We start from the raw sequence: 27,915 nt of genomic DNA, 5'->3' as shown, positions 1-27,915 counted from the left end.
TAACCAGCCCGTAACCGCCCCCAACCGAGATTCCCTTTCCCACATGTGTCATGCAAGTCATGCTGTTGAGAACACACATTGCCAAATGTTATGGTGTAAGCTCGTTGAAGTCATTAATCGGAGTGTTGAAATCCAATTCAAAGATTGGACATTATAATAAGGGTATTTAGTAGCGGTAGCTAGTCTCATGTTAGTCTCGCAGTCAGTGGGGAGGGGACAAGGGGAAACGTACATGTCGCTCTTGAAGGGACCCTCAATGGTGAGACCGAGGTAGTCAGCCTGGACCTTGCTGAGCTTGCTGAGCTCGGCGTTGACGTGGGACAGGTGGAGTCTGGCGACCTCCTCGTCGAGGATCTTGGGGAGGACGTAGACACCGACGTCGAGCTTGCCGGCCTTGGCGAACTCAACGTACTTCTGGCCCCAAGCGGCATCGCCGCTCTTGAACAGCATGATCTGGGCAAGGACCTGGTTGGTGAAAGAGCAGGACATGACGAAGGAAGAGTGGCCAGTGGCACAGCCAAGGTTGACCAGACGGCCCTCGGCGAGGAGGATGATGTGGCGACCGTTCTTCATGAGGAAGCGGTCAACCTGGGGCTTGATGTTCTGGACGCTCTGGGCGTTGGCCTTGAGCCAGGCAACGTCGATCTCGATATCGAAGTGACCAATGTCTGTAGAGGAGGTGGTTAGCAGGCGAACAAAAAGGACTTTGCTCAAAACTTCATGAAGTACTTACTGCAAACAATGGCGTCGTTGGGCATAGCCTCGAAGTGCTCGCCAGTCAGGATGTCACGGCAACCAGTGGTGGTGACGAAGATCTGACCCTGGGAAGCAGCCTTCTCCATGGTGGTGACCTGGTAGCCGGCCATGGCGGCCTGGAGGGCGTTGATGGGGTCGATCTCAGTAACGAGAACGCGGGCACCCATGGTGGTCAGGGCCATGGCGCAACCCTTACCGACGTCACCGAAACCAGCGACAACGGCGATCTTGCCAGCAATCATGACATCGGTAGCGCGCTTGATGCCGTCAATGAGGGACTCACGGCAGCCGTACAAGTTGTCGAACTTGGACTTGGTGACGGAGTCGTTGACGTTGATGGAGGGGACAAGGAGCTTGCCCTCCTTGAGCATGCGGTAGAGGTGGTGGACACCGGTGGTGGTCTCCTCAGAGACACCGTAGCAGCCCTTGAGCATCTCGGGGTACTTCTCGTGGACGAGGTGGGTCAGGTCACCACCGTCGTCGAGGATGAGGTTGAGCTTGTTGCCATCCTTGAAGGCGGACAGCTGCTGCTCCAAGCACCAGTTGTACTCCTCCTCGGTCTCACCCTTCCAGGCGAAGACGGGGACACCAGCGGCGGCAATGGCAGCAGCGGCGTGGTCCTGGGTGGAGAAGATGTTGCAGGAAGTCCAGGTGACCTCAGCACCGAGGGCAGTAAGGGTCTCGATGAGGACGGCAGTCTGGATGGTCATGTGCAAGCAACCGGCGATACGGGCGCCCTTGAGGGGCTGGTCGGCGGCGTACTTGGCACGGGTCTGCATGAGACCGGGCATCTCGTTCTCAGCGAGCTCGATCTCCTTGCGGCCGAAGGCGGCCAGGGAGAGGTCAGCGACCTTGAACTTGTGGGCGGGAGCAGCCATTGTGTTGTGTGGTGGGTTGGTTGGTGGGGGATGGGATGGGAGGAGGAGGGGTAAGACAGGAGGATGAGTAGAAGAAAGAGAAAGAAGAACAGGAAAGAGAGGATGGTTGGAGGGGGGGATCAGGAGAAGAAAAAGACTTTTGGAGGGGTCGAGCGAGGAGGGAGAGCAGGGCGGTGAGTTTTTGTCAGGAAGGAAATTTTCTGCTCCTGTACAATAGGTACTTTCGAGGCTGGTCGGCGGTGCGCGGCGTTGGTGGGAGGAAGGAGGGGGAAGGCCCGAGGCGGGGCAAAAAGTTCAGCGAGCTGCAGAGAAGTGTGGCAGGCAAGGTGGGGTTCGAGATGTGAGGGAGAGACTTTGGAAGCTGACACGCCAGGAGCATGGAGCCGCTGGGATCCGATAGCAACAGGTACATGCTATCTACATTCATCCTGCTGCATCTTGGTACGGAGTTATCGTCTGTTCTTTTCCTTCCGTGCCTAACCATGGCCCACCCCTTTCTTGCTCTCGTACTCTCTTACTCTCTCTCAGTCACTCTCACTCGCTCACTTTCTCTGCTCTCTGCTCTTACTCGACCCCTCGGATACCTGTCTGAGACGGGACACATTCCCCTTCCATACCTGAACAATGGATGGTCTCTGCCTTCACAATGCTACCTGGTATGCTTACCGTTGTCGAAGTGGAATAAGGACGAAGGGGGGGGCAAAGGGGGTTTTACTAGCTGGCTTGGCTACATTCCATCCATCCTATTCATTCATCCTTCCATCCTTCAATTCATCCATTCGTCTATTCACTTCCTGTCCCGTCCATCTCTGCAAGGTACACGCGGCATTGGACGGAACGGAACGGTGAAGCTCCCCTCCCCTTCAAAGAAATAAAAACAAAAATACTTACCATGGGCTGTGGTTGGTGCTCCATGTCTCACTCAGACCAGTACCGTCCAATTGGTGTTTTACATGGCCTCACTTTTTTGTTCATTGTTTATCTTTTCCTTTTTTCCAACTTTATTTCGTTTCTTGTTTGAATACCGTCCCGCAAGCCTACGCACAAACAGAGGGAGGGCTAGACCTAAGGGAGCAAGCTTGGAATGAGGTCTCTTCATACCTTACTAACCAGTAGCTTAGCAGCTGAGGCAGCTCTGCTAAGCTCAGGTACAAATGACTTCCCGCTCACAGCACCTCTGGTAGTAGCTTTGCTTACTGTCCTTAACTATTACCTTCCTTTGCATTTCCATTTATTTACGAGTATCATTATTATTGCCCCCCCTCCTCTTGAACTCCGATCGGAGCTGATCTAGCTTTCCAATCTTACCGTTCTTACGCCGGGACCGACTTGCTCGGAGGTAAGCAGCAGTGGGCAAGGTAAGGTACCTCAAGGTAAGGTAGGTAGGGTGAGGTCGGGTAAGGTTAGGTCTGGTAGAATCGAGGTACCTCCCGCCTTGCTCATATTGTTGCCCGGCCACATGTAGATCTGATAGGCAAGAGGTACCTAAGGAACCCTGATGGAGGGGGGGGGGGGGGGGGGGGGGGGGGGCTAGAATTGCCCCTCTTCAGAGCCCACGGGTCGCTATGTGTCTCCAGGTTCAGCGCTGTCCCGCCGCCTGCGTGCCGCCGACACTCAATTTTAGAGGTCCTTTCTTGTTTCCCCTTGATTTACCGTTTTGCTGCGCTAGTCCTCTTTGGGTTTGAAACCCCCTCGAACTTGCCCCACCACGACTTCTGGGAACACGCACCACATTTCCCTCGACTGACTTTTGTCAGGAACTCAACTGGCACTATGCGAATCATGCGAGCTAAATGCTAAGTAGAGTCGTAGCGATGAAAAGCTACCGTGGCATCTTGAGGAAACACAGAGAACCATGACTCTCGGGCACCTTTGGCATGAGCATGGTCAACGCAAGGAAAAGTATATGCGGAAAAGAATTAATCAGTGCTTCTAAAATATCGTAACCCGTCTATTCACGAGTACTGCTCGGAAGTACTATTCATGGTAGTCGATATTGCTTCTGCTGGAGAAAAACTCCGAAAGGGCGGTACGGCTCCGGTGCCTATCTACAAAGACCAAATCCCACATCTGGCATTCGCTACGTAAGGTATGCTGTGGTATTGTATCGTCATGCCTTCATCTCGCAGCCTCCCTCCGAGTCCCGAGGTGCGAGATGCCCTCTCCATACCAACCCCCCCCCCTCCTCTCCAAACTCCCTAGCCGGTCAGCTTCAAGGATGGAGAAATCCAGGGAGAAGATAAGATGAACTGAACCGTCGCTCTGGCATGCAAGAAAAACATCGAATATCGACTCAGTACACTCTGCCTGGGACTAATTACCGTAACGCCGTTTCGAATGCTTGATCCGCTCCCCAGATCATTCATCATTCCCAGAACACCCGTTCTCTAAGGTAAGGTAATCAACTTCTTCTTTTTGTCTTTGCCCTTCCCCTCGACTTTTAGTTCTCTGTCCGTCGCGTCCGAACCGCAAAAGGATGACACCCTAACCCTGCCCCGTTTCTTAACTTCTCATGCCTCCTAATCTTAACTTCTCATGCCTCCTAAGCGTGCTTGGGCAGCAGGTTCTCCCTGACGGCGAACATCTTGGCGCTGATGTTGGCCGTGAATCCGTCCACTTGCTTGCTGTACTGCTCCACCTGCTTCGCGTTCAGCATACCCTCCAGCCGGCTGGGCTCCTGGGGCAGCTTGAACAGCCTCTGCCACTCGTCCTCGGGCAGCGGTGCCTGCTTGGCCGCCGCGCGCGCCGCGTTCTCCGCCTTGCGCTTGGCCTGCCACTGCGCGATCTTGGCCTGCTCACGGCCGAGCTGGCGCTGGTAGAACTGGAAGTTGTTGAGATCCGTGTAGTGCGACTCGATGCTCTCGAGAAGCAGGTCACACGTCTTCTCAAGGAAGGGGTCTATCGACAGGTCGAGGTTGTCGACCGACGGGTGCAGCGGTTGCTTGATGGGGTCTTCGCGCAGCTCAGACAGGGAGGTGGGGGGCTCGATCTTGTCCTGCTGGGGAAGTTGGGGGAGCTGGTGGAGGAAGGAAGTCAGGAGGTGGGTGTTGTGAACTTCGACGGGGAGCTCGGCGAGGATGTCCTTGAAGGACAGCTTGGACTTCTGCAGGCTGTATGCACACCATGATTTAGCAATTGTGAACCAGATATATAAACCCTTTGTCTCTCATTTTTCTTCTTGTCCTCAAACGGCTCATTCGGCAACGTACCTCTCGGTGGTGAACTTGCCCTCCTTGTAGGCGGCCATGAAGGTAGGGGTAAGCTGGAAGGCGCGGAGGCTCAGGGAACCCTGGGAGCTGCGGCTGACATCGTGGACGAGAGCGACTGTCAGCTCGTTGTCCTTCTGGTAGTGGTACTGGTTCTCGATGAAGCTGAGGTTGACGAAGTTGCCCATGGCGGCGCTGGTGTACCAGCCGACGCTGTTAGCATCGACGTTGACCTCCTTCAGGTGCTTGATCATGTCGTTCTGGTAGACGATGTTGGCCTTCTGGCGGGGAGCAGCAGCGGCAAGGGCCGAGGCATCGTTCTGGTGGCTGTCGGTGTTTGCGACGTCGACCGTGGGGAACTGGAACGAGTTGGTGACCTCGATGACGCCGTCCTGGTCCATACCGACGATGGCGCCGGTGGCAGTGGTAGGGAAGGTCGTGGATCCATGCTTGACGATTTTCATCACCACCTAGAGGTGCACATGGTCAGTCATAGGTCGGGATACGTGACACCATCTTGACACCGAGCGAAGGCCAAAGTGAGGAGAGGCAGAGGTGGGGCAGGATTTGGCAGGACTCACAAGGGCCTCAACGCGAACCGCCTTAAGCGGCACCTCCTTGATAGCATCCGCCATTTTTGCGATACGATCGAGAGATTCGTGCAGGTTTCAAAAATTAGGACGGTGTCGAGTCTGCGGCTGCGGAATCGTGGGTGTCGCGATCTTGGCGTCGGAGTCGAGGGGGGCGCTCGTCGTGATGCGAAATATCGAACTTTTCGCTACTACGAATTGTGGGAGGGATTGTGGGTGGATGGGCGGTGGGGAGAGGCAGAATTTGGTTCTTCACCTGCCACAGTGACTTTTGGTGTGTGCTTTCAGTGGGTGGCTCACTGAAGAGAGGGGCTTATGGCGCAGAGCCTGTGGCTGCTGATGTAATATTGAGGATCAAGTCATGTGATGCACTCACCCCCGCTTAGGAATCTTGAGCACACCCCGCAGCCAGCCAGCCAGCCAGCCAGGAAGCCAGCAACCTACCTAAGCGTGCTAAGGCAAGTGCCTAACCAGTAACCACGGCCTGCGCCCGCCTTTTCTTTGCTCCCATACGGTGATCCGTAACAGATTCCACACGCCACGTCCAGAAGGGGAGGTCATCCCACCCATGCCCCCACGCCGAAAGCACTCACTTCGAGTTTAAATTCAACGTCGTCTCATCTCGACGTCCTCTGCTTGCGATCTCCCATCTTTCTCTTCATAACCTAGCCCATTCTGTTCGTCTGCTCTTGAGCATCATTTTGCGATATCACTCGGGGGGTGTCCTGCGCGAGTGTGGGCTCTCAATTGCCGATGAACGTGCCAAGTCCATCTCCACGGCATTTACACTCTGCCTTTCACATGGATCACGAGTCCCTCGCGAACTTTGCGGCTTGACTGTACTGCGACATGCTCACCATGGACTTAGCATGACCGAAACGATGGCCAAACGGCAAGTGGGAAAGATAAAAGCTGATCAAGTGCAAAGACGCCATCATATGCGTTCGTGTATTACGCTGTCTAAGAAACCAGCTCTTGTTGTTGTGTGTGGCCGTTACCAATGCAACCACAGATGCGCCCCAAATTTACAAAGTGTCCTTTACCGTCTACCAACGCCGCCAAAGGTCGTCAATGTTACTCATTTTCTGGCGCAATTGCGACATTTACCCAAGTCATCCAAAACGCCGCCATCAATCACTTTTGCCGCATGCTACTGCCTCCGCTACCCCCTTTTAGTCCGTCCAGTCGATGATCTCCCAGCTCTCGGCACCATCGCGGATGACCAATCGGTGTCGATCAATCCGCCAGAAAGAATACATGGATGCAGTTGCACGGCTTGCCCTGCGATGAGCAGGACCATGGCCTGCCTTAGAGGCATCTGGTCTTGACCTCCAGACGCATGTCGCCAGGTTTCGCCCTTCAGCATCGGGACTTCCGAACCAGTATCTGCCAACGGTTAGTCGTGTTCTTTATGGTTAGCAGACTAAGTCTCTTACTTTAAAAATCCACCCACTTGGTTGGCCTCGGCATGTGCTGCTTTGTCCAAAATGCCAAGGTCTCCGTAGACTGTCGAGGGCGGAATTTGTGATCGGAAGGCCACGATGTAAAAGGAAGTTTCCTTGAAAGTTTTTCCTGTTGTTCGGACAAGATTTTTCAGTTCGCCCAAGACATCCTCCCAGTTGAAAGATTCGACATAGTCGGCTGTGGCGTAGTCTTCGCGAAGGCATTTCAAGTGAGACAAGGCCCTGGCAAGAAGGGCATTCTCATCATTGAGAGTCTCGAGGTCCAGCAAGTGCTCCGGATCTGTGTATGGCGAGTGGATGAGGAACCTGTCAGTGTCGTTGAAATCTACTTCCGAAACGTTGACCGCAAAATCTTGTTTGATTTGTTGAGCGAGGGGGTCAACGACCCTGAGTGACGCCGCGCTCACAGCAGCAGTCATTTTGATGCGATGAACAGGATTTGAGTTGGACAGATGATTCAGCAAAACAGGACTGGTTTGAATAGCCAGAGTCTGCGTTGAAAAACTGCGCTTGACACTTTTTATTTTCCGGATTTTGTCGAAGATTTTTTTCGAACACTGATGAGTCGAACCAAGTTGTCTGGTGAATATAGTGTTGAATGATCAAGCAGTCGACTCAACGTAGACGTTGCCGGAAGGGTATGTCTTTACGGGGATGAGAAGAAAAGGGTTTTGTAAGGTTTGCTGCGGTTCGCCTGTGGAAAACATACAAACCATAAACCGTCTGAAAAAGGAGAAGACCTCGAAATATAAGAAAAGCCCGGAGTCCGGTGTTAGGACGTGGCGGCAAGGTCATCAAGGAAACGTCTTTTGGACTCGGGATTGCCTAACCCAAGCCTGGTGGGTCAGGGACTACACCATCGAGCAAGTCGGAGCGAGTCAAGAGCAGCTGACCAACCGTCAAAGAAGCGGTGTTCATCCCTCAACCATGTTCAGGGGACAGGATTTTTTCTCTCTTGCGTGGCATCTGCGACACGCCGGGCCATGGATCATCTCAATAAAAATTCCCGGCCGTTTGCATGGACAAACATGGCGGAATCATGATGCAGTGGGATGGCGACAGAGCGCCGGTTGAGGATGGCGCAATCGCGTGCGATTCTGATGCCAGATGTAATTTCACAACTTCAGCGAACTGTCATGCAGTGATGCGCAGCCCTGGCATGGATTTGAATTTCAGGCTGATTTATTTTTTTGGAGAAATTTTCCCCATGGATCCGTGGACTAAAGAGACTGTAGGGTGTTCGCAACAAGAAGCAAAGCAAACTACAGGGAACGCCGAGACCACAAACGCTTGGTTGGCAAGAAAACACTAATACAACAAAGAGGACACCAACCGAGGAGCCGCGAGTACCGCTTATGAACCAGAATGGAGGGTTTAGACTATGGATTGGGGGGCGAAATGTTAAGAGTTGGGGAGTGTCTCCCCCCCGCATTCTTCAGCGAGACTATTGCTGGCAGATGAACAGCAAAGAAAGTGATACAGTCGATATAATGAACATCATCAAGAATAGAAATTTTCTAGCATCGAATGGCAAAAGATGTAAAACAAATTACAGCATGGGTTTAGAAATTGCATTCCCAGGTTTTGTTCTCCATTGGATCGACACTGCATCTGGCTGCTGCATGCCCTCCTGGCTGGCTCTCAGGTGTCTATTTCCGCCGACTTGGAGGGCCTCGATTGGTTAGGGGCTGCCACCCGGATGACGGGCCTACCCCGGGTTCCCTCAGGGCCCTAGCCGTCGCCACAGATCCATTTCGGCAGGCGCAAAGAGACGGGTTTCGACACCGGTCGTGGTCCACCCAAAACCATGCCAGACCGGTGTTTCGGAGGTCTGCCTTTCTTGCTCGCTTATGGCTTCCACCACACTATTTCTATCCTCCTCTCAACTAAAACTGCGTAAAGGACGACTCGTCTCAACCGTCTGAAGTAAGCCCCCCCCTTCCGTTTTGGCCTACCCTGTTCTATATATGTATATACACATCTCCTGCCACACTTGTAGGTAGGTCAACGATACCAAGCCGTCACCGCTTCTTCCACGATGCACCCTGCACCCTCCATCGCACGTCACAGTCCTCCGACGACCTCCGATTCGTCCTTACCGCGCGTGAGCCAGACTTTTGACATTTCGTACGTCCCAAGGTAGAGACCACTTCCCAGCGCCGTCCAGACGGCCCGTAACAGCCCTCCACGGAAGAGCCCACGCACACCATGCTGCCGGTAAACGTCCCGCGTCACCTCCAAGCTCCCTCGACCTTTCTGCGCTTGTGATGTTTTTCCAGATTGTTGCGATGAGTCGCCCTCGCCCGCACTCAACATCATCCGCGTCTTGACAACGTCGCTCGGCGTCGTGATCCACGCCGCAAACGCGCCGGCAGCCCCAGCACTTGAACCCGTGACCACTGCCGTCTCCAGGAGGCCCTGCTCCTCGCCTTCTGTCCGCCCTCTCGACCTCGAATCCCACACCGACGTCCGCACGTGCTCGAAGATTGGGAATTGGATCGCCGTGAAAGGCAGGTTGCGCGCCACCAGCGCCGCATACCCTGACCACAACCTCCTCTGCGCCCCGGAGCCGGTGACTTGACGGAGTGCCTCGAGGGACGTCGATCGCCGACCGCCGCCATTGGAGTCTCCGGATTGCTGTCGGCGTAGCATCTGCGCGTTCTGCTTGATGACTTCGGCCGGCGCGAGGACCAGGCATGATCCCATCTCCGCGACGGCCGAAGCCGAGGCGTGAACCAGGGGTTGCGGGACTGAAACCGTACTGGATATAGTTCTTTTCATGCTCTCGTACGTCGCGAAGAAGATGCCGGCTTTGATTTTATCGTGTGGTTAGCAAGCTCCGTCGACGGCGGACTTTTCTTTTCATTGGCTTTCCATCAGGGATTGTGCTTCTTTGATGAATGGGCGTACCTGCTGGTAATGTTGCGAGGACCACGCTCCCGATACCTTGGTAGAGGCCGCGGAAGAGCGGCGCTTTGCTTCCTGGTGATGATGCATATGTCTTTACAAAGTCTTGGCTCTGGTACCGTGTTTTGAGCGTGTCGAGAGGGTAGACCAGGCAGTCTACGGTAAATGCTGCCGCGGCGCCCGCCTGGAAGTGTCAGCCATGAGACGCGATCCGCAAATGATGCCAAAGTAACGCAGGCAAGACTTGAAGAGTGATGTGAATGGCATGCACTTACCGCATATATCTCGTACATCGTCCTGCTATATTATAGTGTCTTTTTCCTGCAGATGAATTCCATGAGATTTGATATGAATTCAGATTGGATCAGATTGGATATCTGGTGGCTGATGTTGATCGGCTACTGTACATTCTGGTTCCTTTGCCAGAATGATGACCTCATAGCTAAGAGACGTCACCCAGGGTCCTGTGTACTCCACTCAGACTCACACGCGCGACAGCGACGCCTTCCTGATATTCATATCTAGATTTGATTCACATTTCGCAGACACTCAAATGAATAAATTCATCAGAAGTTTTCATGCATCATAAACTACTTCATTAGCTGCATGAAAAAGATTGGTGAGTTCAACTTAGGGTTGAGTGAGGCGCTCAACTCTTTCTCACTCATGTAAGCGTCCACTAGCTGGGCTGATTTAAGCATCATTTCATACTTCGTAGGGAACTTGCGTGATAAAATTCGCATGCTTGCTCTGGCAATAATGCAACTCTAAATGAGTTTATGAGGTTTAGCGTGAAGGACTAGCTGTTGTTCCCCAGACTTCTGAGCCAGTAAGCATATCAGCATTGAGTCCTTGCATGCTCTATTCGCTGAGTAATCTGATCTTATCTCGAACGACGTCTAGAGCTATTTAAAGGGAACTGTTTCCCTTTGCAACAACAACAACTCAGTAGCACGAGTTCGCAAACGAAAGCGGTATACTGTGAAGATATCCTAACAAGGGACTGTCGGGGCTGTACACAGATTTTTCTAGATCGTTGAGTCTGCACCTCACACACCAAGGGGCATTTTGTGTTGGAACACGCTGGCGGCAGAAGCTTCACCCATCCAATGCTCTATCGCGGGAATGCGCACATCCATGTGTAGGCTTCACAGAGTGGAACTGGGCCCCATAAGGATAACAACAAGTAAATGGTAAGTTCCTAGTAAAAGTGATGGGTTGTATTACAGTAGTGCTGGTGCTAGACTGAACATGGAAGACCGTATCTTCCACTCAGTCAAAAGTGGAAGGAAGGTTGACTAAGTGAAAAGAAGGAAGTGGTGCTTTCCGGCCCCCGTATTCCAACTATTCAACGCCATGGCCTAGGTAATCATTTAAATTACAAACCGGCTTTATAAAGTCACATAACGATTGGCAATGATAAGCCTACCCATGAAGCACTATCCCCTCATCCAGGGAAACAGATCGCAAGAGCGAGACGAGGGTTAAGACCCTGGGCAGAGAGTGATTAACGTCAGAGCTGAATGCCGGAACAAGGCACAAGAATCTGCGCTACCAGCCCTGGCGAGTCCACCGTCAGGGTAGCGATTAATGGTTAGTGTAAAGGGCGTATGCGGGACGTGCAAAGGTTGTTGGTGGCTGAGACTGGAAAGGACATAAACGTATGACACAGACCCCTACCCTCTCGTACATGCCAAGTGACCAGCCGCTGCTGCATCCGTGGCGGTCCTGGCAGAGTTATGGGGCTGGCAGAGTAGTAAAAAAAACATTTGTAGGGAGCAAAGGAGTAAGCGAACAGCCAGGTGGGACATGGGTAGTAGGGCTGAGAGCCAGGCAATGAGCGAGTGAAGAAGAAACGTTGATATCGTGTAGATGGTCCATGGCTTCAAGGCCAAGGAGGCCTCTTAACCTTACAAGAGGCCTCCTGTGGGATTCAACGTGGGTGATAAGGATTGTCTTTGCTTGACGCTGGATAGGGACCCAAATAATGGTGCCCAGTTGACTCAAAGTCATTGACAGAGCTGTGGTGATGCTTGATTTCTCCAAAAATGCAAAGATGCTTGGGACTTTCACGGTGCGGGAATGATAAGGTACAATCCCACTTTGCATTATAGGGTAGCTCGGTGGAGTTTTCAAGGTGTAGGGAGCGACTGTTGCAATTTATTACCAAACTCAATTGCTGCCCATGCCTAGGCTGTCCTGTGAGGCTTCTCCAGCAATTGATACACACCTAAATGCACAGTGAACTAGTTACACATCCCGCGAATTGTAGCAAAACATCGTGACGGCCATGGCACCAAGTTGTTGGGGGATGTCAACCTGGGACGGCAGGCGCCGCCACCCGATGCTAACAACGTACATGGTTATGTCTTAATGCCCTGCAACCCGCTTAATTCAATATACCGTTCATGATCGAGACGAGTCAGTGGAGTTGGTATTAGTGGGAAAGCTCATGTCATGGCCGAGGCGGCCGCCCGCCCCAGCCAAGGTTGTGGTTGAGACCGTCACAGCATACTGGAAGTAAAATCTTAGTCGAAAACTTGTCCATCATTGTGTGACTCGTGCCAATTGAACATTTCCAGCAAGCTTACTTCGGAGTACGGTGGTGATCTCTTCATTAGGGGAATTCACTATACCATTGCTCGGGCCAGGGCATAAAAACAGTGAAGAACGGAGAGGCTTTGAAGTTACGATGGAAGACAGCATTCAGTCAATTGACTCGCCCGCGGTCCCTGTGATGTGTTACAGCGGTAAACGCTTCCTCTTGAGCTCACTATCCACAGTATACGTACAAGTCGGATCGGTGTAAACCCATTTCGATGTACTTCACTTCCCAATTACGTGCTAGAAGCTGAACGTGTACCAATTTCCCAAGTGATCGTACATGTGGCACAGAAACTGGACATCCCGCCGCCCTGTGAGGTATGCCACGTAACAAACCGGTAAGTGGGGTGGGAAAAGCACAAAGGTATCTTTTAGTGGCATATTTCTTTCAGCATTAAGAATCTCCTGCTGAGTTGGTACATTGTCCTCTGGAGAAAACCCATGGAGCCGATGGACTTCGGGTAATCTTAAGGGTACTTACTCTTTGGTGGTTTGTGAAATTGGATAGTGGCGCCGAAATGTCCAGGGGAACCTTGAACTGAACCCCGACGAGCAACTTTTTTTTCCCGCCTCCCGCAAGAGACGAGCAAACCATGGCCTCTTGTTCCGATGTAGGCGGAGTTGTTTGCAATACGGATACTAACCCCTGATTATTGCGAGCTTCCCCCACCCTGCCCACATGGCGGGTGGGATCATGGCCCCAAGACTCAGCCCTTTTTTCGAACGCCGTTGGACCCACACTCACCCGTACCTGGAATTGTTCATGGTAAACTGCAAGGTGGTAAGGTAGATGGCACTGGGCAGAAAACCGATGGTTGAGATTTTTATCTATATAAAGGACAATTGTTAGAATGCTCATTCTGTTCCCTCTCTCTCGCTCTCTATCTCAATCAACAAGCTTCAAGAAACTTCAACTCTCTCACCCTCTCAAGACAACAAACAGCAAACATTGTTACCTCTTAAATTCTAAGATTCAACCACACCTCCCAACACCAAAGATGTCTCCCGGCTGGCTTGAGAACATGTTCGTTAAGCGCCAACCCGGCCCGGACCCGCTCCGCAGTAAGGCAGAGCCTGTCTTGAAGATGCATTACACAGCCCTTAGAAGCAATCGTCGTATTCTCGGCGTCGAGGGCGACACGAAACCGCGTTACGAAGGAAAGCGAAATGAAATCATCGGAACCTGGGGGAGCAAGATTTATGTCACGGCGCCTGCCGAAGGAAACAGAGAAGTGTGCATGCTTGACTTCCACTTGACCAGGAACAGCGTCGAGTTCAAGCAGCGCGACGGCTATGAACTCAACGTCAAGGCAGAGTCCTACGAGTCCAAGCTCGGTCTCGGCCGCCTGACTTTCAAAGCGGCCAACATGGTTCCTTACGGCAGGGCTGACTGGGAGCTCAGAAGCGAGTCAGAGCTCATTGCTTCAGTGGAGATTGACGATCACCAAGTCGAAGGCTTGATCTGCATCTGGAAGGATGGCCTTGATGCTCTAACGACGGAGGAGCTTATCATGGTCGGACTGTCTCAGATCGAGCAATACAAGAAGATGCTGAGGCACGCAAAGAGTTCCGGATTGACGGCGATAGGTGCTGACAGTGCGGCATGGTTGGTGGGACACCATGATTAAAAGGGCTACTGGCCATTGTACCTGGTGGTTGTATTTAGGGCAGACGTTTCTTATTAGCGTGTTGGAATTGTATTTTCTTAATCATTACTCTTGCCTTTAAGCTGTCGACATTTTGAGATCGATCAGGGAACGTGACTGTTTACAATGGCTATGTTCGAGAAGCTCTTAAATCAACCGGTTACCGGAGCTGCCCTGTTAATCACCCGAATGACAATCATCGATTTGAAACAGGACAGGGAGCCGAAGAAGAAAACCAAGCCCTACTACCATCATGCTAGCTGCAGCACATTTAACTAACAGGGATGACATTGGCCATGAGGAAAGTAGACAAAGTGTGGAGCAGATCAGATAGTATAACGCCTTGTTCACCATGTCTTCGCGTGTGCCACAAGGTGCGGAGGCGAGGCCATAGTAGAAAGACGCAATCAGACCTGGTCTTCTATCGCCATCAGTAATTATGGAGCCCGAATGGTACAGGAAAACAAGCAATGAACTAGACAAAAGACCCTTCGGCAATGCAAACCTGTCCAACCGCCACCAACGTTTAGCGCTCCAGGAGGATTAGCCTATCCAACGTGCTTTAAAACCCGGGGAAGTATCATGTCTCTTCCTTCACCGAGACGGTCTCTATCTTATGGTAGCGGACGACCAATGATGCCTTTGCCGTAGACAACTCAGGACGGTCAAGACGCAGGCCGCCGTGGAAAGTGGAGTGATGGTGGAGCGTCGGTCCTTGAGCAGATCAGGGTCACTCGTGGAAGCCTAAATGCATCTACACTAGGGAGGCTCTTCAGCCTCAGCGGTGGAGCCCGTCGATGAGTGGAAGGGGACGACAGGAAATTGCTCCATTTAATGTTACCCTTCTGGGAGCATGGTGCATTGCTGAAGATGATAGGATCGCTTACAGGAATATGACCTCGACCGTTCTGTTGGATACATCTTTCGTTTATACAATGCCCACCGGGTATAGCATGCAGACAGACGCCTCCACAATTTGAGTCCTCTCAGAGCATTCTTATTGGCCTTCTGTCGTCGAATACGGGGGTATTCACTAAGCTCACCGCCCCCAATCCCAGCAAGGTTGTCAATATCAAATTGCTCTGTTGGCTACCGCTCAGAAATAACATCATAGCTGCCAGCAAGGATGCCAACAGTCATCTTCTCAATACCAAGAAAGCTAACGGGGTCATTGCCATGGAGAACGGCGTTTCCGAAAGGTCTCCGGCAACTGTCAATTTCAAATTGAATCCAGTCGAGGACAAGCCAACAGAAGACGTTGAGCTAGGCACCGACATTATCGGGCTCCATTCTCGGGCTCCACCCGGGATTAGCACACATGTAATAAGCAGATCTATTGGGGCCACAGGGACGGGGACGACAACTGGACATGGGTACGAATGCATGTTGAGAATACCCCTGGCCCAGTCGGGGGTAACGGGACAGCCAAGCTTTTTGTCATCGTATGGAACAGGAACACTCCAGGGCAGCCGACAGAAGCGCGAAACCCACTCCAAATTCCTCCAAAGCCCGTGTTCAAGAAAAATCCAGAGTAAAACTCTACCTTGACTGATATCTAGAAACTACAGCGGCTTGTCTTGGAGGCCTCTTCGAAGGCTTTTGTTACCGTCAGTTGGATGGGATCCGTTACATGGCAAAGCTGGGCAAGATCGTCAGCGACTAACTTGACCTTCTGTCTGATATCTTGAATGAGAAATCCTAGGAATAGACCTAGGCATTCGATGACCATGTCTCCAACATTTTTGACATATTCGACCGCTTATGGATGAATTTCAGCCGTGTGCCAGCATACTCTCAACCACTACAGTTCCATCTCATCTTTCGAAATGATTAAACATCCCGGTTTCGAATCAATGCAGCAGCTTGCTAAATCTAATCTAAGAGCTGATGCATCACAAAGGCAGGATTATCATATAACTTAGCCCATTCATGGTCATGCTCTCCTTCAACGACATTCAGAGCATTGCCAGTTTGTACTTTGAATGTGTCTAGCTCGTGTGGAATACCTACCTTTGGTATTTCTGCCAAATTTTCATCATGAGACATCAGAGGTCTCTATTACACTTCCTTCATTATCAGAAATATGCGCTGGGCAAAACTTGATGTTGACGGCACGGGAAAGCTACCCACTTGTCGATTTACCTTGAGCACTTGTGTACTGATGACCGAGGTGATTCATGGGCAGTCGTTCCTCAGTGTATGACGGTTAATATATGGCTGCCAATCGAGTTTCATCCGTCGATATCTCCTGGGTTCCGTAATATGTGTAAGCCTGCTGTGCTCCTTTATTGCAAATGTTTACAGGATCAGACGGGCACGGCGTGTAGCAGACGGAGTAGTAATTTAATTAGGCAATATCCCATAATGGATGCTCTATAGCAAAAGCAGTATATTTCAGATGTATATCTCAGATGATCCTGGTCAAGAGACGACCGTTGAATAAGATATTTGGATGACATCACAATTGGTTGGAAACGTAGCGCACGGATCCGGCTTGATGTGTAAATAGAATGGCCTTTCTCCAATGTGCAGCTCGGGTGGCTTATCCGCCACTCAACCACTCTAGCTTCTCCAGCTCTCCATCATTTTACATGTCACCCCATCAATCATTCCTTCGATGAAAGTTGTTGTACCAACTTCTCACACAATCGGTGCGACCGACACCATCAATATTTCGAGGTCGTCAGCTACCATCTCATAAACCAGCTGAAGCTTATTCAGCAAGCCAAAAGTTCGGCGGTTCCAGTAGGCTGGAACAATTCAGCCAATTACTTAACCCTCGTGATGCAAGAGTAAGACAATCAGGAATCTGCACATGTTGACTGCGCTAGCGCCTTAAGGTCACTCCCAATGGAAGAACATCTACTACTTGTCTTGTTCACTGCCCTCATTTCAGACCGAGGAGATGATGGTCATATGTCTCGTGCGCCATCGGTGTCCTGACGAGTCGCCTTCTTCGCATCGACATCACTGTCTGGAATTCACTACATGGCAAGTGTCATTTGGCTCAAGGTAGCCACTTTTAATCCTTGGCGATGTCACAAAAGCTTCGGGAGCTCTTCGTCGACACAAGAAACGGCCTGCAACGCTTTACCGTTATTGGTCGACAGATCCAAAGACATTGGCAGCATCAGCGCACGACTAGTCGATACGGGAGACACTTGGATCGCCGGTTATGGATTGCTCCCAGGGCGGCCCGGGAGTCGGGACCGCTGTCTCATTCGGTATTGCAGATCTCATCCGGGCAACTACTAGTATGCAGTGCCACCGCCTTGACACTTTGCCCGGGTTTCACGCTCCGTTCTGCTAGCAAACGAGAGCTTCGCGACCGAACGAACCCGTCGAGCCGTTATACTCCAAACAGCTTCACCGTTTTCGCGAAACGAGCTCTAGTTTAATTCCTTGCCATGTGGTTTCTTCGAGGGGTTCTATGAAGTTGAGGCGAGTGCCAGATGATCCAGCTTCCAGTCACATTTTAGCTTGGCTGCACGTACAGCCCCTTGGCTCGCACTTTTGGGCTCAGTAAACTAATGCAGGTCGTCATCTTGTTTTTCCAACTAGCAGAACTTCTAGATCAGTGCTCATGTGGTTGTGTGCACAGCTCCTCCTTGTCATCTTTAGAAACTCACCAACGCCTTCATGCCAAGATACACCAGTTTGCTATTGAAAGTCCCGTGGAAGCTTCTGTGGCAGAGAATCAAGACAACACACCTTGGAAGAGCGCCACACAAAGCCTAGGCATGCAATCGATGCCTTTTTGATGCATCAATCGCGTTGGCTTCCACGCAAGTTGCGTGCTTCAGGATTTTTGCGGGGGAAATGGTGATGGATTGCGCCGTCTGACTGAGTGACAAGGCTCCAGAGAAGGGGGGGTCACTACATTCGATCCCGATCCCACCCTCGGTATTCAGTTGTGTGTGTGTGTGTCCAACACCTACTGGTGGACAGAAGTTGTTAGCCTAACGCAGCTGAACGTGGCCAGGTAAATACGGCCAAAATGTTGTGTTTCCCAAATAACTCTAGGAATGCAGGCACCCCAAGACGCAGCTGAAGTCAGCCAGGGTTGCATCTATTAACTAATTCGAATTAGCTTCTCCAACTCCCATTCGCGGATGTCCAATCGCCCATGCCAAACTAGGCTCGAAGCTTCACAGGGCTGGACTTGGCTCGCAAAACAAACCTGGAAGAGGTCCGTTGGAATCAGTTTGGCCAGCGTTAAAGAAAGCCATTGTTTTGATGCAGCTGGGCGATGCCCGTGCATACGGTCAACGGAGAGCGGAAGAAGCTCAGCCTCTATCCGTCGGTTACTCAATGTCATCGGTCCCGAAATGCCACCAGATGCACACATTCGCGTGGGCAGCGCTAGGACGCTTCTCCGGCGTCATCCCCCACTTGGAGCCCCATGTTGACACTCTCCAGGATTCGTGATGGAGGGGTATCGCCCATGGCGGTGGCTTTGGGAAGAAACATCCTGGCTGAGGGGAGCCGAACAGCATATTTCGAAAGCCCCTTGCAGTTATTCAGCCATCCACTAGCCGTCGCACCGGATGCCTAAGAAATGTTGACCTGCCCAAAGTAGCCCTCATTGCCGGATGGCGCTTCCCGAAGCAAGTCGTCGATCGAAGTGCAATAAGCGCCGGGCTGTCAGGCGCCGTGGCTTAGAAAAGAACCAGTGTGTCCAATATCAGACGGTGATGCTGGCCGAAACTGGAAGCTGAGGTATGGTAGGCTACAGTAGTCAGTCATCTCATCATTCCGGATTTCAGCTTGGTATTAGCTGCATCTTATGTGTCTTATAAGACCAGGCTTCATCCTCTTTTTTTTCTCTTATTCGAGTGGTTAAAGAGAGCTTCATCCGTGTTCGACTTAGTCATATGCATTAATGCCGTCCATCACCAAATTTCACCGAGAGCTCCACTCTGACTTGCCCTTGCAAACGCCGACCTCCTCTACACATCATTCTATGCATTGGTCACCGGACCTGAGTGACCCTTGAAAATCCGGGGAAAAACAAGCACTCGACGTCTCAGTCGATTTTACCCCATTGCCCCCAATAAAACGATCATCTCACATAGGGCAGACATGGCCTGTCCGTTTCTTCAGAGCACCGTCGCGGTGGCTCCACGGCCGATCTCGGTCGATCAGGAATTTGCCAATATTCGAGAGCAGTACCCTTCTCTCTCATCGACTGGATGCACCACCAAGTTTTGCCAGTCAGGGCGGATGACGCACCTGGACGAGGATCGAGTTGGCCGAAATCAGTCTTATGCCCAAGTCCGCGAGGATGCGCTCGACTTCCTGCAGCAGATGTACAAGGATGGGCTCTTGACGATGGATCAACTCCACCACCGCGCACACGAAGTCCTTCAAGAAATCCAAAAGAACTCACAGGAGGGCAGGTTCGCAGTAGCGTCTGACTGCGGAGCAGAGGCACCACATGCGACAATGGATGGTCTTGTGGGCGGTCTTTGGACGCAAACATTCGAAGAGCTAGAGTTTGGTATCCGAACGGCTTGGAAACATGCGAGAAAGTGCATTATGAGATCAGAGTATAGAAACCTGAGGTATGTGCTTTCTCGGGACATTGGAAATGACTGAATGCTAATGTGACTTTCTAGACTTTGCGACTTGAGGCATGTCCGCACAAGCAAGAAGATGGCCGAGACCTTGATTGAAAACCTCAGAGTGGCCTACAACTTTGGCGAGATCAACCCCACAGGTGAATACTCTTCTCACGATTTTCCGACTAGTTCTAACTGATGTGGTGCAGTATTCGTCTTCCCGCCCAGAGATGTCAACAGCCGCGGTCCCATGATCTGGAACTCACAGCTGTTGTCATTCGCAGGTGTAAGTTGTGCATCGCCTTCAAAGTTGTCCCCACTAACATGAACTCAAGTATCAACAACCTAACGGCGAAATCATGGGAGACCCCGCGAACGTCGAGCTGACGAATGCCATCATTGAGCTCGGCTGGACGCCGCCCCAGCTCCGCTCGCAATGGGACCTGCTCCCCCTCGTCACAATGGCGGAGGGAGAGGATCCCGTCATCACTGAACTGCCCAAAGACGCATTTCCTTTGGTCCACATTCGCCATCCCAAGCATCCCGAGCTCGAGACCCTTGGCCTGCGTTGGGTTCCCGCACCAGCACTTAGCCGCCTTGGCTTCAGTATTGGTGGCGTGCAATATACTGCAACGCCCTTCATCGGGTGGTAAGTTAACTTTGCTTCTGCCATAATGACTCGGCTAACCCATTTCTAAGGTTTATGGATGCCGAGATTGGTGTTCGTAACCTCGCAGATCAATTCCGTTACAACGCGCTTCCACAGATCGCAAAGGCCATCGGCCTTGTCGACAGGGACGTCGAAGACCTACCAGACTATGAACGTCTGGCTGTCTTGGTAAGCACCCCTCCTCACCTGGCTTCAACTCACTAGGACCCTGCTTACAATGTCATGCAGTCTCGTGCACAGCTCGAGCTCAACTACGCCTCGTATTGGTCCTTCGCTCAGGCTGGCGTCAGAATGTCAGACTCCCTAGGCGCAGCAGAACAATTCACGCAGTTCGATGACGAGCATCTAATGAACAATGGCTTCCGCCTGCCTTCAGACCCGTACTGGATCGCACCTCCACAAGGCTCAATCATCCCGATCTGGCACCGCGGCGGCTCCCCAAATTACCAGCCCAAGCCTCTCATCTGCCGTCACGCACAGGATCCGATAAAGGCCTGGCGTCGAGAGCGCGAGGCCGGCAGCGCGCGAGCACTCACACCGCGAGACTCGAGGCTCAACATTTCCATACCCGTGCCGTCCATCTCGCTCACAAGACCCATCACCCCGATATCCCCCTCCGGCGCCGTCTTCCTACCAATTCCGCCGCCGGCCAGACCCCTCACGCCCTTGTCGCCATTGTCACCAAAGGGGCACGGGCGGAGGATCTACCTTGGGTTCTGCAGCTCGGGCAATGTCGCGATCAAGCTATGTAAGAGGCTGTGCACGCAGCTGCAGCACGCCTGCGATGCCAACCCCAAGCTTGGCACCGTCGTGGCCCCGTGCACCCTCAACGCCCTGCCCGTGTCCCTGATCGACGTCGACGACGTGCTCATCATAGTCGCCAGCACCACGGGCCGAGGTGAGATTCCTCAGAACGGCAAGGCGTTTGCCGACGCTGTGTCGAGGAACCCGAGGGGCCTCTCGTGCCGGTACGCAATCTTCGCGAATGGCTCGCTCGAGTACCCCGACACTTACAACCAGGCTGCCATGGACATTGAAGAGTTGCTGAGTAAAGGGGATGCCCAGAGGCTCATCGGTATGCGTGAAGCCGACACCGCGGCCGAGAACCCGCCGTGGTCTGTTCTCGGCCAGTTCTCCCAGCAGTGTCTTGCGGCGCTGCAAAAGACCAACTCCGAGATCAAGGAAACGGGTAGCGAGAAGCGGCCTGCTCGGCCCGTTAGACCCTTCGATACCAGGCCGTGGTTCCAGGCGAAAGTTGTCGGCCAACCAGTGGTTGGAACCGCCTCGGGCGGTATGAAGAGGGTCACCCTGGACTTGGGAGACCGCGAATATCCCACCATGGGCAGTGTATGGATTCTGCCGCCGAATTCCAACAACAAGGTTTCTCGTGTACTTGAGGCTCTTGGTTTACGATCCGACGAGCCCCTGGACCTCCCTGGCGAGCCTACTGTCGGCGAGTTTCTACAGCGTTTCGCCGACTTGGAGCAACCGTTCAAAACCGCAGCATGGGCGGAGGGCCTTTCGTTCTCGCGCCCCGAGAGTTTGACAAAGGTCCCCATCGAGGATGCGGTCCACCTGGTTCCTTCGAATTGGAGACGGTCGGTGACGCTGGACGTGCTCTGCAGCGCGATGCCGACCATTCAGCCGAGAGAGTATTCCATCGCCTCTGACGGATTACGAACCAAGCGAGCAGACGGGAACACGCTGGACTTGCTCGTGCAACATCACACCAACGGGCGGTTCTCCGATAGATACCTCAACTGTTTTGAGACCTTTGGAGCTGTGACCTGCAAGATTCGCCCGTCGGCACACCTGGAAGCCATCGCGGAAAACCAGGATAAGCCGATGATCATATTCACGACAGGGTCAGGCATGGCTCCTGTGCGGGGACTCCTACAGAACCGCATCGAGCAGCTGCACTCCTTGGGCAAGCCCGTCCAGAACACCTCGATTAGCCTGTTTGCCGGTTTCAAGGCTTCGGACGAGGAACTCGTCCGCGAGGCGGTGCGAGAAGCAGACGACGAGGGAATGTTTGACATTTTGAGGCTGACGGGGAGTAACAAGGAAAAGAGGCGGGCGCAAGACGCGATGCTCGACCCGGGCGTGAGGGAGCAGCTGAAGAAGAACGTCGAGGACGGGGCGCTGGTGTTTGCGTGCGCGAGGCCAAAGGCCGTTGACGATTTCTTGGATAACCTCAGCGACGTCTTGGGACGGGATGCAAGAGAGGCGTTGGGCGACCGCTTCGTTGCTGATGTTTATCAGCCTGCTACTTGAGCTTTTTTTTTTTTTTTTTTTTTTCCGCATGGTATAGACGTAACGACTTATGGAGCAAAAGCAAGGCGTTGGGGGTGGTTTTTGGTTGCATACAGCGATTCTTGTTTTGGAATTGAGCGTAGGATGAGAGCTCACATAGGACGCTGAGCATGAAAGCACACGGAAAAAACAACTGAGCACATTCATCATACGTTTCCGCCCGTTATGTCTATGAAATAGTGAACATATCTACGATACATCAACCTGTCATTGCTGGCCACTAAGTCGGTCAAGTACGTCTGAACATGTTAGTACCATTTAGCTAGTTCAATCAAAAGCATCATCACAGATTCACAATAGGTAACATGGATATAATGTTGAATCATGGCCCATTGGGCTTGTCATAATTGTTATACATCATGGCTATTCAAATCATACAATGCCTGGTATCGCTCCACCCATTCCATATATCTTTTTTAAAAACGCCATTTCCCAAATTTACCTGGGGTTCTCGGCCTCGGCAGAAGCCTGAGTCACGCTCTCAGGCGCAATGTATCCCTCGGCAGAGATGCTGTCGGGCACCGACTCGGGGGTGTAGTAGTCGGATCCCTTGAACTGGCTGCCGCCGACGCCGGGGGGCTTGGTGCCGACGTTGTTTCTCACGGCACCCTCGCCCTGCAGGAGGACGTCGTTCTTCTGGTCCTGGGTGCCGAGGGAGGAGATCTTCTTGGCGGGGACGACGTCGTCGTCATTCTGGGCGGGGTCCTTAGGGGGCTGCTCGGGCTTGTAGGAGACGTTGTTGGTGGGGTCGCCCTGGACGCTGACCGAGGCGCCGGGGAACTGGCGCTCGGTGACGGAGGAGACGCCGGCGTCGTCGTTACCCATGGCGCGGGCCTCGCCCGTCTTGGACTGGTAGGTGTTCATGTCGAGCTGGGCCTGGGCGGCGATCTCGTTGAGCTGGTCCTTTGAGGGTGCCATGTTGATTGTATTTGATGTGATTGTGATTTGTGATGGGAGTGTAAATGGTATGTATTGTGATGAAAGTTGGGATAGGACGCGGTGTTCCTGGTGGTCGAGTTTGTATAAATAGATGGAATGTATTTGTTGCTTGATGCTGTAATGCTGATATCGGTTACTGACTGCTTGCAGACTTCAACTTATGTAGTATTTGTCGACGCTCGCCATCTGAACTCTTATGGTCGACGTCATCTTGATGATCTCACTTGGTTGCTGTGCTATGATTTCACTACCCGCCAATTTGTGGTGCTTGGTGGGGAACAACTTATCTCATCGAGACTGATCGAAAGGGTCTGACGCCGCATGGGCGCCACAGGACTCCAAAACCCCTCCAAAAAGACCATGGTCAAACAAACTTTGACGTAGAGGTGATATCAACTGTCCTTGAAAAAGCCGCTTCATCAGCGCACGCCTGGATTTGCACTCAGCGGGGTACTCCAGCTGAGGTAGTTTCGGTGAACGGCCCGGCGCCGGGAGGGCTCCGTGTGTCGAGTCAATTCCCCCGGTGGCTGTCAGCTTGGTGGGGCTGGGTCGCCTTACCCATTGCCTCACCTTGAAGTAGCACATGCTTGAAATCCATCATTTTCTAATTTGTGGTAATCTTAGGCACTGTTGTTTACGGAACAAGGTATCATTTAACTCTGCATTACAGTCCTGAGGCCTAAACAGCCGTGGCTCATGCTTTTAGAGGATCCGACACAGCGCACTAATATCATTGCTGAGATGCACGCTGTTGCGGTGGAAAAACATGAGCAACCAAGTCGTAATCCTGCAAGTTTCGTCCCGGGCATGAAGATACTGAAGCATAAACCCCCCAACTCATTATCAGCAGACTGACACTGTCAGCTGCTGAGCTCACATCTCTACCCTTCCACCTGCGCTTAGCCATCGGTACCGCTGCTGCGGAAGGTGGCGCAAAGAGCAGCGTAATGATGGGTGAGGTCAAGAACGTTTTGCGGTAAACTGGTAGCCTGTATGATGCTTCTGACCTTGACCGCGCCTTCATCCTCGATAAGTGTCCGAATCGTGTGCAGGAGCTCGGGAGAGAACTCCGAGTACCACCTGTACTGCCAGGTGACAAGTCGGATAACAGATGCGACCGTCTCACGGGTGTTCTTGTTCTGTTCAAAGACCTTGAGAATACCAGTCAAGGCCTTGGGGCTGAACCTAGAGGCGAGGCAAGCTCTGTAAGCCTCCACAGCCTCATCCGTGTGCTGGAGTCTCTCGGCGAGCGATCCAAGGATTTCCCACTCCTCGGCCGACTTCTTGTACTGCATGGACTGCGCCCGGTACTGGGCCATCTGCGTGCGCCAAATGGTGTAGACACGCAGGTCTTCGTAAAGAACCATAAAGAGGCTGTCCAGCCAACGCTCACACAACCGCTTGTTGTTCAACTTAGACAGATGGTCATCGTTTTGGGCACCCTGAAGATATGTTAGCCCCTTGTAGCCAGGTCGACAAAGAAAATTGTTACTTACGTTTTCGGCATCACCCTTTAGCTCACCAGGGTCTATCGCATGAGTGGGCTTCTCTACGGCCTCGCCCTCTGCCTCTCCATTCGCTGCCAAGGTTTCAGCAGTCGACTCGGTGTCCGCTGGTTTGGTATCATCCTTCTCATTCTTCGCCTCAGTCTCTGCACCTGAGTCCGAGTCTGAGTCTGACTGATCTCCGTTTGTCGTAGGGTCTGGTGTTCCCCGAAGACCATCGATGCTCGGGTTGCGCTGAGGCTGCACATCCTGCTTTTCAGAACGGTACTCATCCTCCATGACGAAGACGGTGCTTCGAATCTTGAGAAGCTGGTCCCAGCCAATCTTTGCCGTCATTTCCGTAAGGATGCTGTAGGCTTGCTTGAATGTACCCTTGTAGACGGCAGCCCGCAGATTCAGGAGACTAGCATCAACCTGTTCGGAATATCTCGACTCGGGTTCGCTATCGATCTCGTCGAGTCGGGTTTCCGGGAGGGTCGGAAGATGAACATCCTTCGGCTCGGGCATCTGCGGCGCATCCTTATCCTGATATGTAAACATCGGACAGGAGTTGAGGATGGTAAGGGCGTTCTCCCAGTCCTCCATGGCGACGTAGACTTGTGCCAACCTTGCCCAAGTGCCGAACTCGCTAGGGGCGGCGATAGTGCTACGATCAGCACATCCCAGAGCCAACCGGAGCCTCTCCTCCTTCTGCTCGGGAGTGGCGGCAGTTTGGGCTTTCTTCAAGAGAAACTCGGCTTGGGTATCAAGCATAACGTAGTCCATAGGCGACTCCTTTAGTGCCTTGTGGAGCACTCTAACGCCCTCAACCTCCTCGTTGCCCATGAACAAGACCTTGGCCAGGAGAGATGAGACTTCAATATTCTGGTCCCTCAGTTTCTCAAAGAGGTTGATGCCAGAGGCATAGCGTCCGGTCGTTTGGAAGTACTTCAGGAGGCCGGCGGTCAGATGGTTCGAGACATTGTTCGGCACTTGAACGACAGAGTCGGAACCGAGCTGCCAGCCTGAAAGGGTGTCAGTAAGACAACAAGATCAGGTGGCAGAGCCCTACAAACCTCTAAAGAAGAGCTGCTCAGCGGCATTGAGGAAACGGTGTTCGGTTTCAGTATTGGTGACGGGATTGAATCTGCGCACACCCATGATCTTGCGAATGGTTTCTCCACTTCCATCATCGGCGTAGGAGTAGGCTCTCAGGACACTGCAGAGGTAGGTCTCGAGCCAAAGGTCATCTGTCGCCTTGCGCTTCTCACCCCGTTCATCCACACAGTAACTCTCGACAGTACCAGGTATCGTAACGTGCACCCGCATGTCGAGTCGGGAAAAGGCATTGTAACAGCTAGCAAAGGCATCAGTAGGGGAGGTCGCCAAACGTTGCGCATCGGTGCGTCATACCAGTACAGCCCCTCCGAGATCTTTGTTTGCGCGGTCTGGCCGTGCTCGCGATAGGTCAGGGTGTTGATGTAGGCGGCAAGACTGGCCGAGGAGGAGGCGTCGACACCGGTGACATGATGGTAGACTCCGAGCTGTAGGAGGTGAGAGGTCAGTATGAATGGCAAAATCGATGGTGGGTTGGGATCGCATACCTGTTTACCAGGGTTTCTGGTAGCCTGCTTCAGCAGGTGGACGAGATCAGGGGGGCCAAGCTCGCGCAGGGAGATGAGGGATTCGGTTCGGGCGTCAATTGATTCAGACAGAATCTCTTCTGAAAGCCTGGAAGAGCCGTTAGCATGAGAGTGGCAATCGTAGCAGTAGATGGCGGTGGACGAACTCAGGCACGGCCGGCGCAACCATTGCGGCGGTGTTGCGTGTCAAGCTTCGGCGGCGCTGGATGGGCAGGAGAAGGCTCGATAGGATACGGTGTTTGGAGAGCTAGGGGGTTCAGGTTCGAGCATGTGTGCGCGACAGAAGTTCAGCTTCTAGTCGGGCGTCACACGCGGAGGAGATGGCTGGGAGCAGAGGGATGGCAGCGGGGATTGATCGATCGCAAGTCGATTTGTGGACGGTGAGATTGGCGAGGGATGGTTGATTGCCTGGCCTGTCCCAGAGTGAGGGAGGTGCGGCGTCAATTGAGAGGTAGATGGGTACCTTGTTGTTTGGGGCAGGTGGTGAGCTTGGACTCTCTCGTGACAAGGTGGGAGGACCTGCCACCACTGCTGTCTCTGCTACAGTTGTGCTGTACTTTTAGTGGGCTGGGAACAATGCTACTGGGTTCGCAGTGGGCGGTAGGGAACAATAGGAAGGAACATCATTGGTAGGCGAGGCTGGTGAGGAGCCTGAATGGAGCTGCCACAGCTGGACCGATACAGTTGCGTTGCCAGTGTGGACCTGCCGAAACCTGGTTTGCCATGTTCCTGGCCATGTTTGCTCAGCTCTTGAGGAGTTCTTATGTAAGCTGATCTGTCAAATGAAGCTGAAAGCACGGGCCATGTGTCAAGAAAGCTGCTTGGCAGCTAAGTGGACACATCACCTCCTGAGCCTCAGTTGATGTGGCTGACGAACGGCGTGGCTGATGTTCTGAATACTAACCGCCAAGTCAGTTTAGCTTACCCTTGTATCTGTACTTGACAAAGATTTAATTATATGATAAAAAAAAAAAAAAAAAACAGGAACGCAGGAAGTAGGAAAGGAAATTTTCTTATTAAGACCGGAGGAGTATGTGGACTAGTCCAATGTATAATTCACCAGGTTTAGCAAATGACGGACAGCTCCTGTTACATGCATGCGTGCCTTCCAAGCACTATTGGGTTCGGAACTACGGATGTAACTTTGCATACATCCTCTAGAAGGAAGAGTGGTAGTAGGATTCGCTCTCGAGAAACTCCGGTCTTAATTCCACTAATGACGGCAGGGCGGCAAGCCTTTTCTTCCTCTTCCAAA

The 27,915-nt window shown here is 52.5% G+C and overlaps 8 protein-coding genes across 8 annotated transcripts; 2 read left to right on the top strand and 6 right to left on the bottom strand.

The window, feature by feature from the left end:
* Positions 1 to 166: 166 nt before the first annotated feature.
* Positions 167 to 1,634, bottom strand: CTRU02_208060 (adenosylhomocysteinase; the record flags this gene model as incomplete). The annotated part of the gene is made up of 3 exons (XM_036729180.1): positions 167 to 179; positions 233 to 668; positions 734 to 1,634. The coding sequence occupies 3 exons, from the start codon at positions 1,632 to 1,634 to the stop codon at positions 167 to 169; spliced, it is 1,350 nt and encodes a 449-aa protein (XP_036579012.1).
* Positions 1,635 to 4,176: 2,542 nt separating this feature from the next.
* Positions 4,177 to 5,475, bottom strand: CTRU02_208059 (Eukaryotic translation initiation factor 3 subunit H; the record flags this gene model as incomplete). The annotated part of the gene is made up of 3 exons (XM_036729181.1): positions 4,177 to 4,744; positions 4,844 to 5,310; positions 5,422 to 5,475. 3 exons carry the CDS (start codon positions 5,473 to 5,475, stop codon positions 4,177 to 4,179), a joined length of 1,089 nt encoding a protein of 362 aa, XP_036579013.1.
* A 1,127-nt stretch (positions 5,476 to 6,602) lies between these two features.
* CTRU02_208058 (uncharacterized protein) lies at positions 6,603 to 7,312 on the bottom strand (the record flags this gene model as incomplete). Its single annotated transcript, XM_070205021.1, has 2 exons — positions 6,603 to 6,822; positions 6,867 to 7,312. 2 exons carry the CDS (start codon positions 7,310 to 7,312, stop codon positions 6,603 to 6,605), a joined length of 666 nt encoding a protein of 221 aa, XP_070061096.1.
* A 1,645-nt stretch (positions 7,313 to 8,957) lies between these two features.
* Positions 8,958 to 10,093, bottom strand: CTRU02_208057 (mitochondrial carrier; the record flags this gene model as incomplete). The annotated part of the gene is made up of 3 exons (XM_036729183.1): positions 8,958 to 9,703; positions 9,804 to 9,984; positions 10,076 to 10,093. 3 exons carry the CDS (start codon positions 10,091 to 10,093, stop codon positions 8,958 to 8,960), a joined length of 945 nt encoding a protein of 314 aa, XP_036579015.1.
* Positions 10,094 to 13,255: 3,162 nt separating this feature from the next.
* CTRU02_208056 (uncharacterized protein) lies at positions 13,256 to 14,032 on the top strand (the record flags this gene model as incomplete). The annotated part of the gene is made up of 1 exon (XM_036729184.1): positions 13,256 to 14,032. One exon carries the CDS (start codon positions 13,256 to 13,258, stop codon positions 14,030 to 14,032), a length of 777 nt encoding a protein of 258 aa, XP_036579016.1.
* Positions 14,033 to 19,132: 5,100 nt separating this feature from the next.
* Positions 19,133 to 22,555, top strand: CTRU02_208055 (nitric oxide synthase; the record flags this gene model as incomplete). Its single annotated transcript, XM_036729185.1, has 6 exons — positions 19,133 to 19,614; positions 19,669 to 19,769; positions 19,821 to 19,897; positions 19,947 to 20,260; positions 20,311 to 20,449; positions 20,510 to 22,555. The coding sequence occupies 6 exons, from the start codon at positions 19,133 to 19,135 to the stop codon at positions 22,553 to 22,555; spliced, it is 3,159 nt and encodes a 1,052-aa protein (XP_036579017.1).
* Positions 22,556 to 23,032: 477 nt separating this feature from the next.
* CTRU02_208054 (uncharacterized protein) lies at positions 23,033 to 23,512 on the bottom strand (the record flags this gene model as incomplete). Its single annotated transcript, XM_036729186.1, has 1 exon — positions 23,033 to 23,512. One exon carries the CDS (start codon positions 23,510 to 23,512, stop codon positions 23,033 to 23,035), a length of 480 nt encoding a protein of 159 aa, XP_036579018.1.
* A 920-nt stretch (positions 23,513 to 24,432) lies between these two features.
* Positions 24,433 to 26,829, bottom strand: CTRU02_208053 (bud site selection protein; the record flags this gene model as incomplete). Its single annotated transcript, XM_070205020.1, has 5 exons — positions 24,433 to 26,042; positions 26,094 to 26,374; positions 26,431 to 26,561; positions 26,622 to 26,748; positions 26,807 to 26,829. 5 exons carry the CDS (start codon positions 26,827 to 26,829, stop codon positions 24,433 to 24,435), a joined length of 2,172 nt encoding a protein of 723 aa, XP_070061095.1.
* Positions 26,830 to 27,915: the final 1,086 nt, after the last annotated feature.

Source organism: Colletotrichum truncatum, assembly GCF_014235925.2.
Source record: "Colletotrichum truncatum strain CMES1059 chromosome Unknown Contig_0005, whole genome shotgun sequence".
NCBI classification, from domain to species: domain Eukaryota; kingdom Fungi; phylum Ascomycota; class Sordariomycetes; order Glomerellales; family Glomerellaceae; genus Colletotrichum; species Colletotrichum truncatum.
The sequence above is the reverse complement of the archived record's forward strand: the minus strand, read 5'-3'. Positions and strand labels throughout refer to the sequence as shown.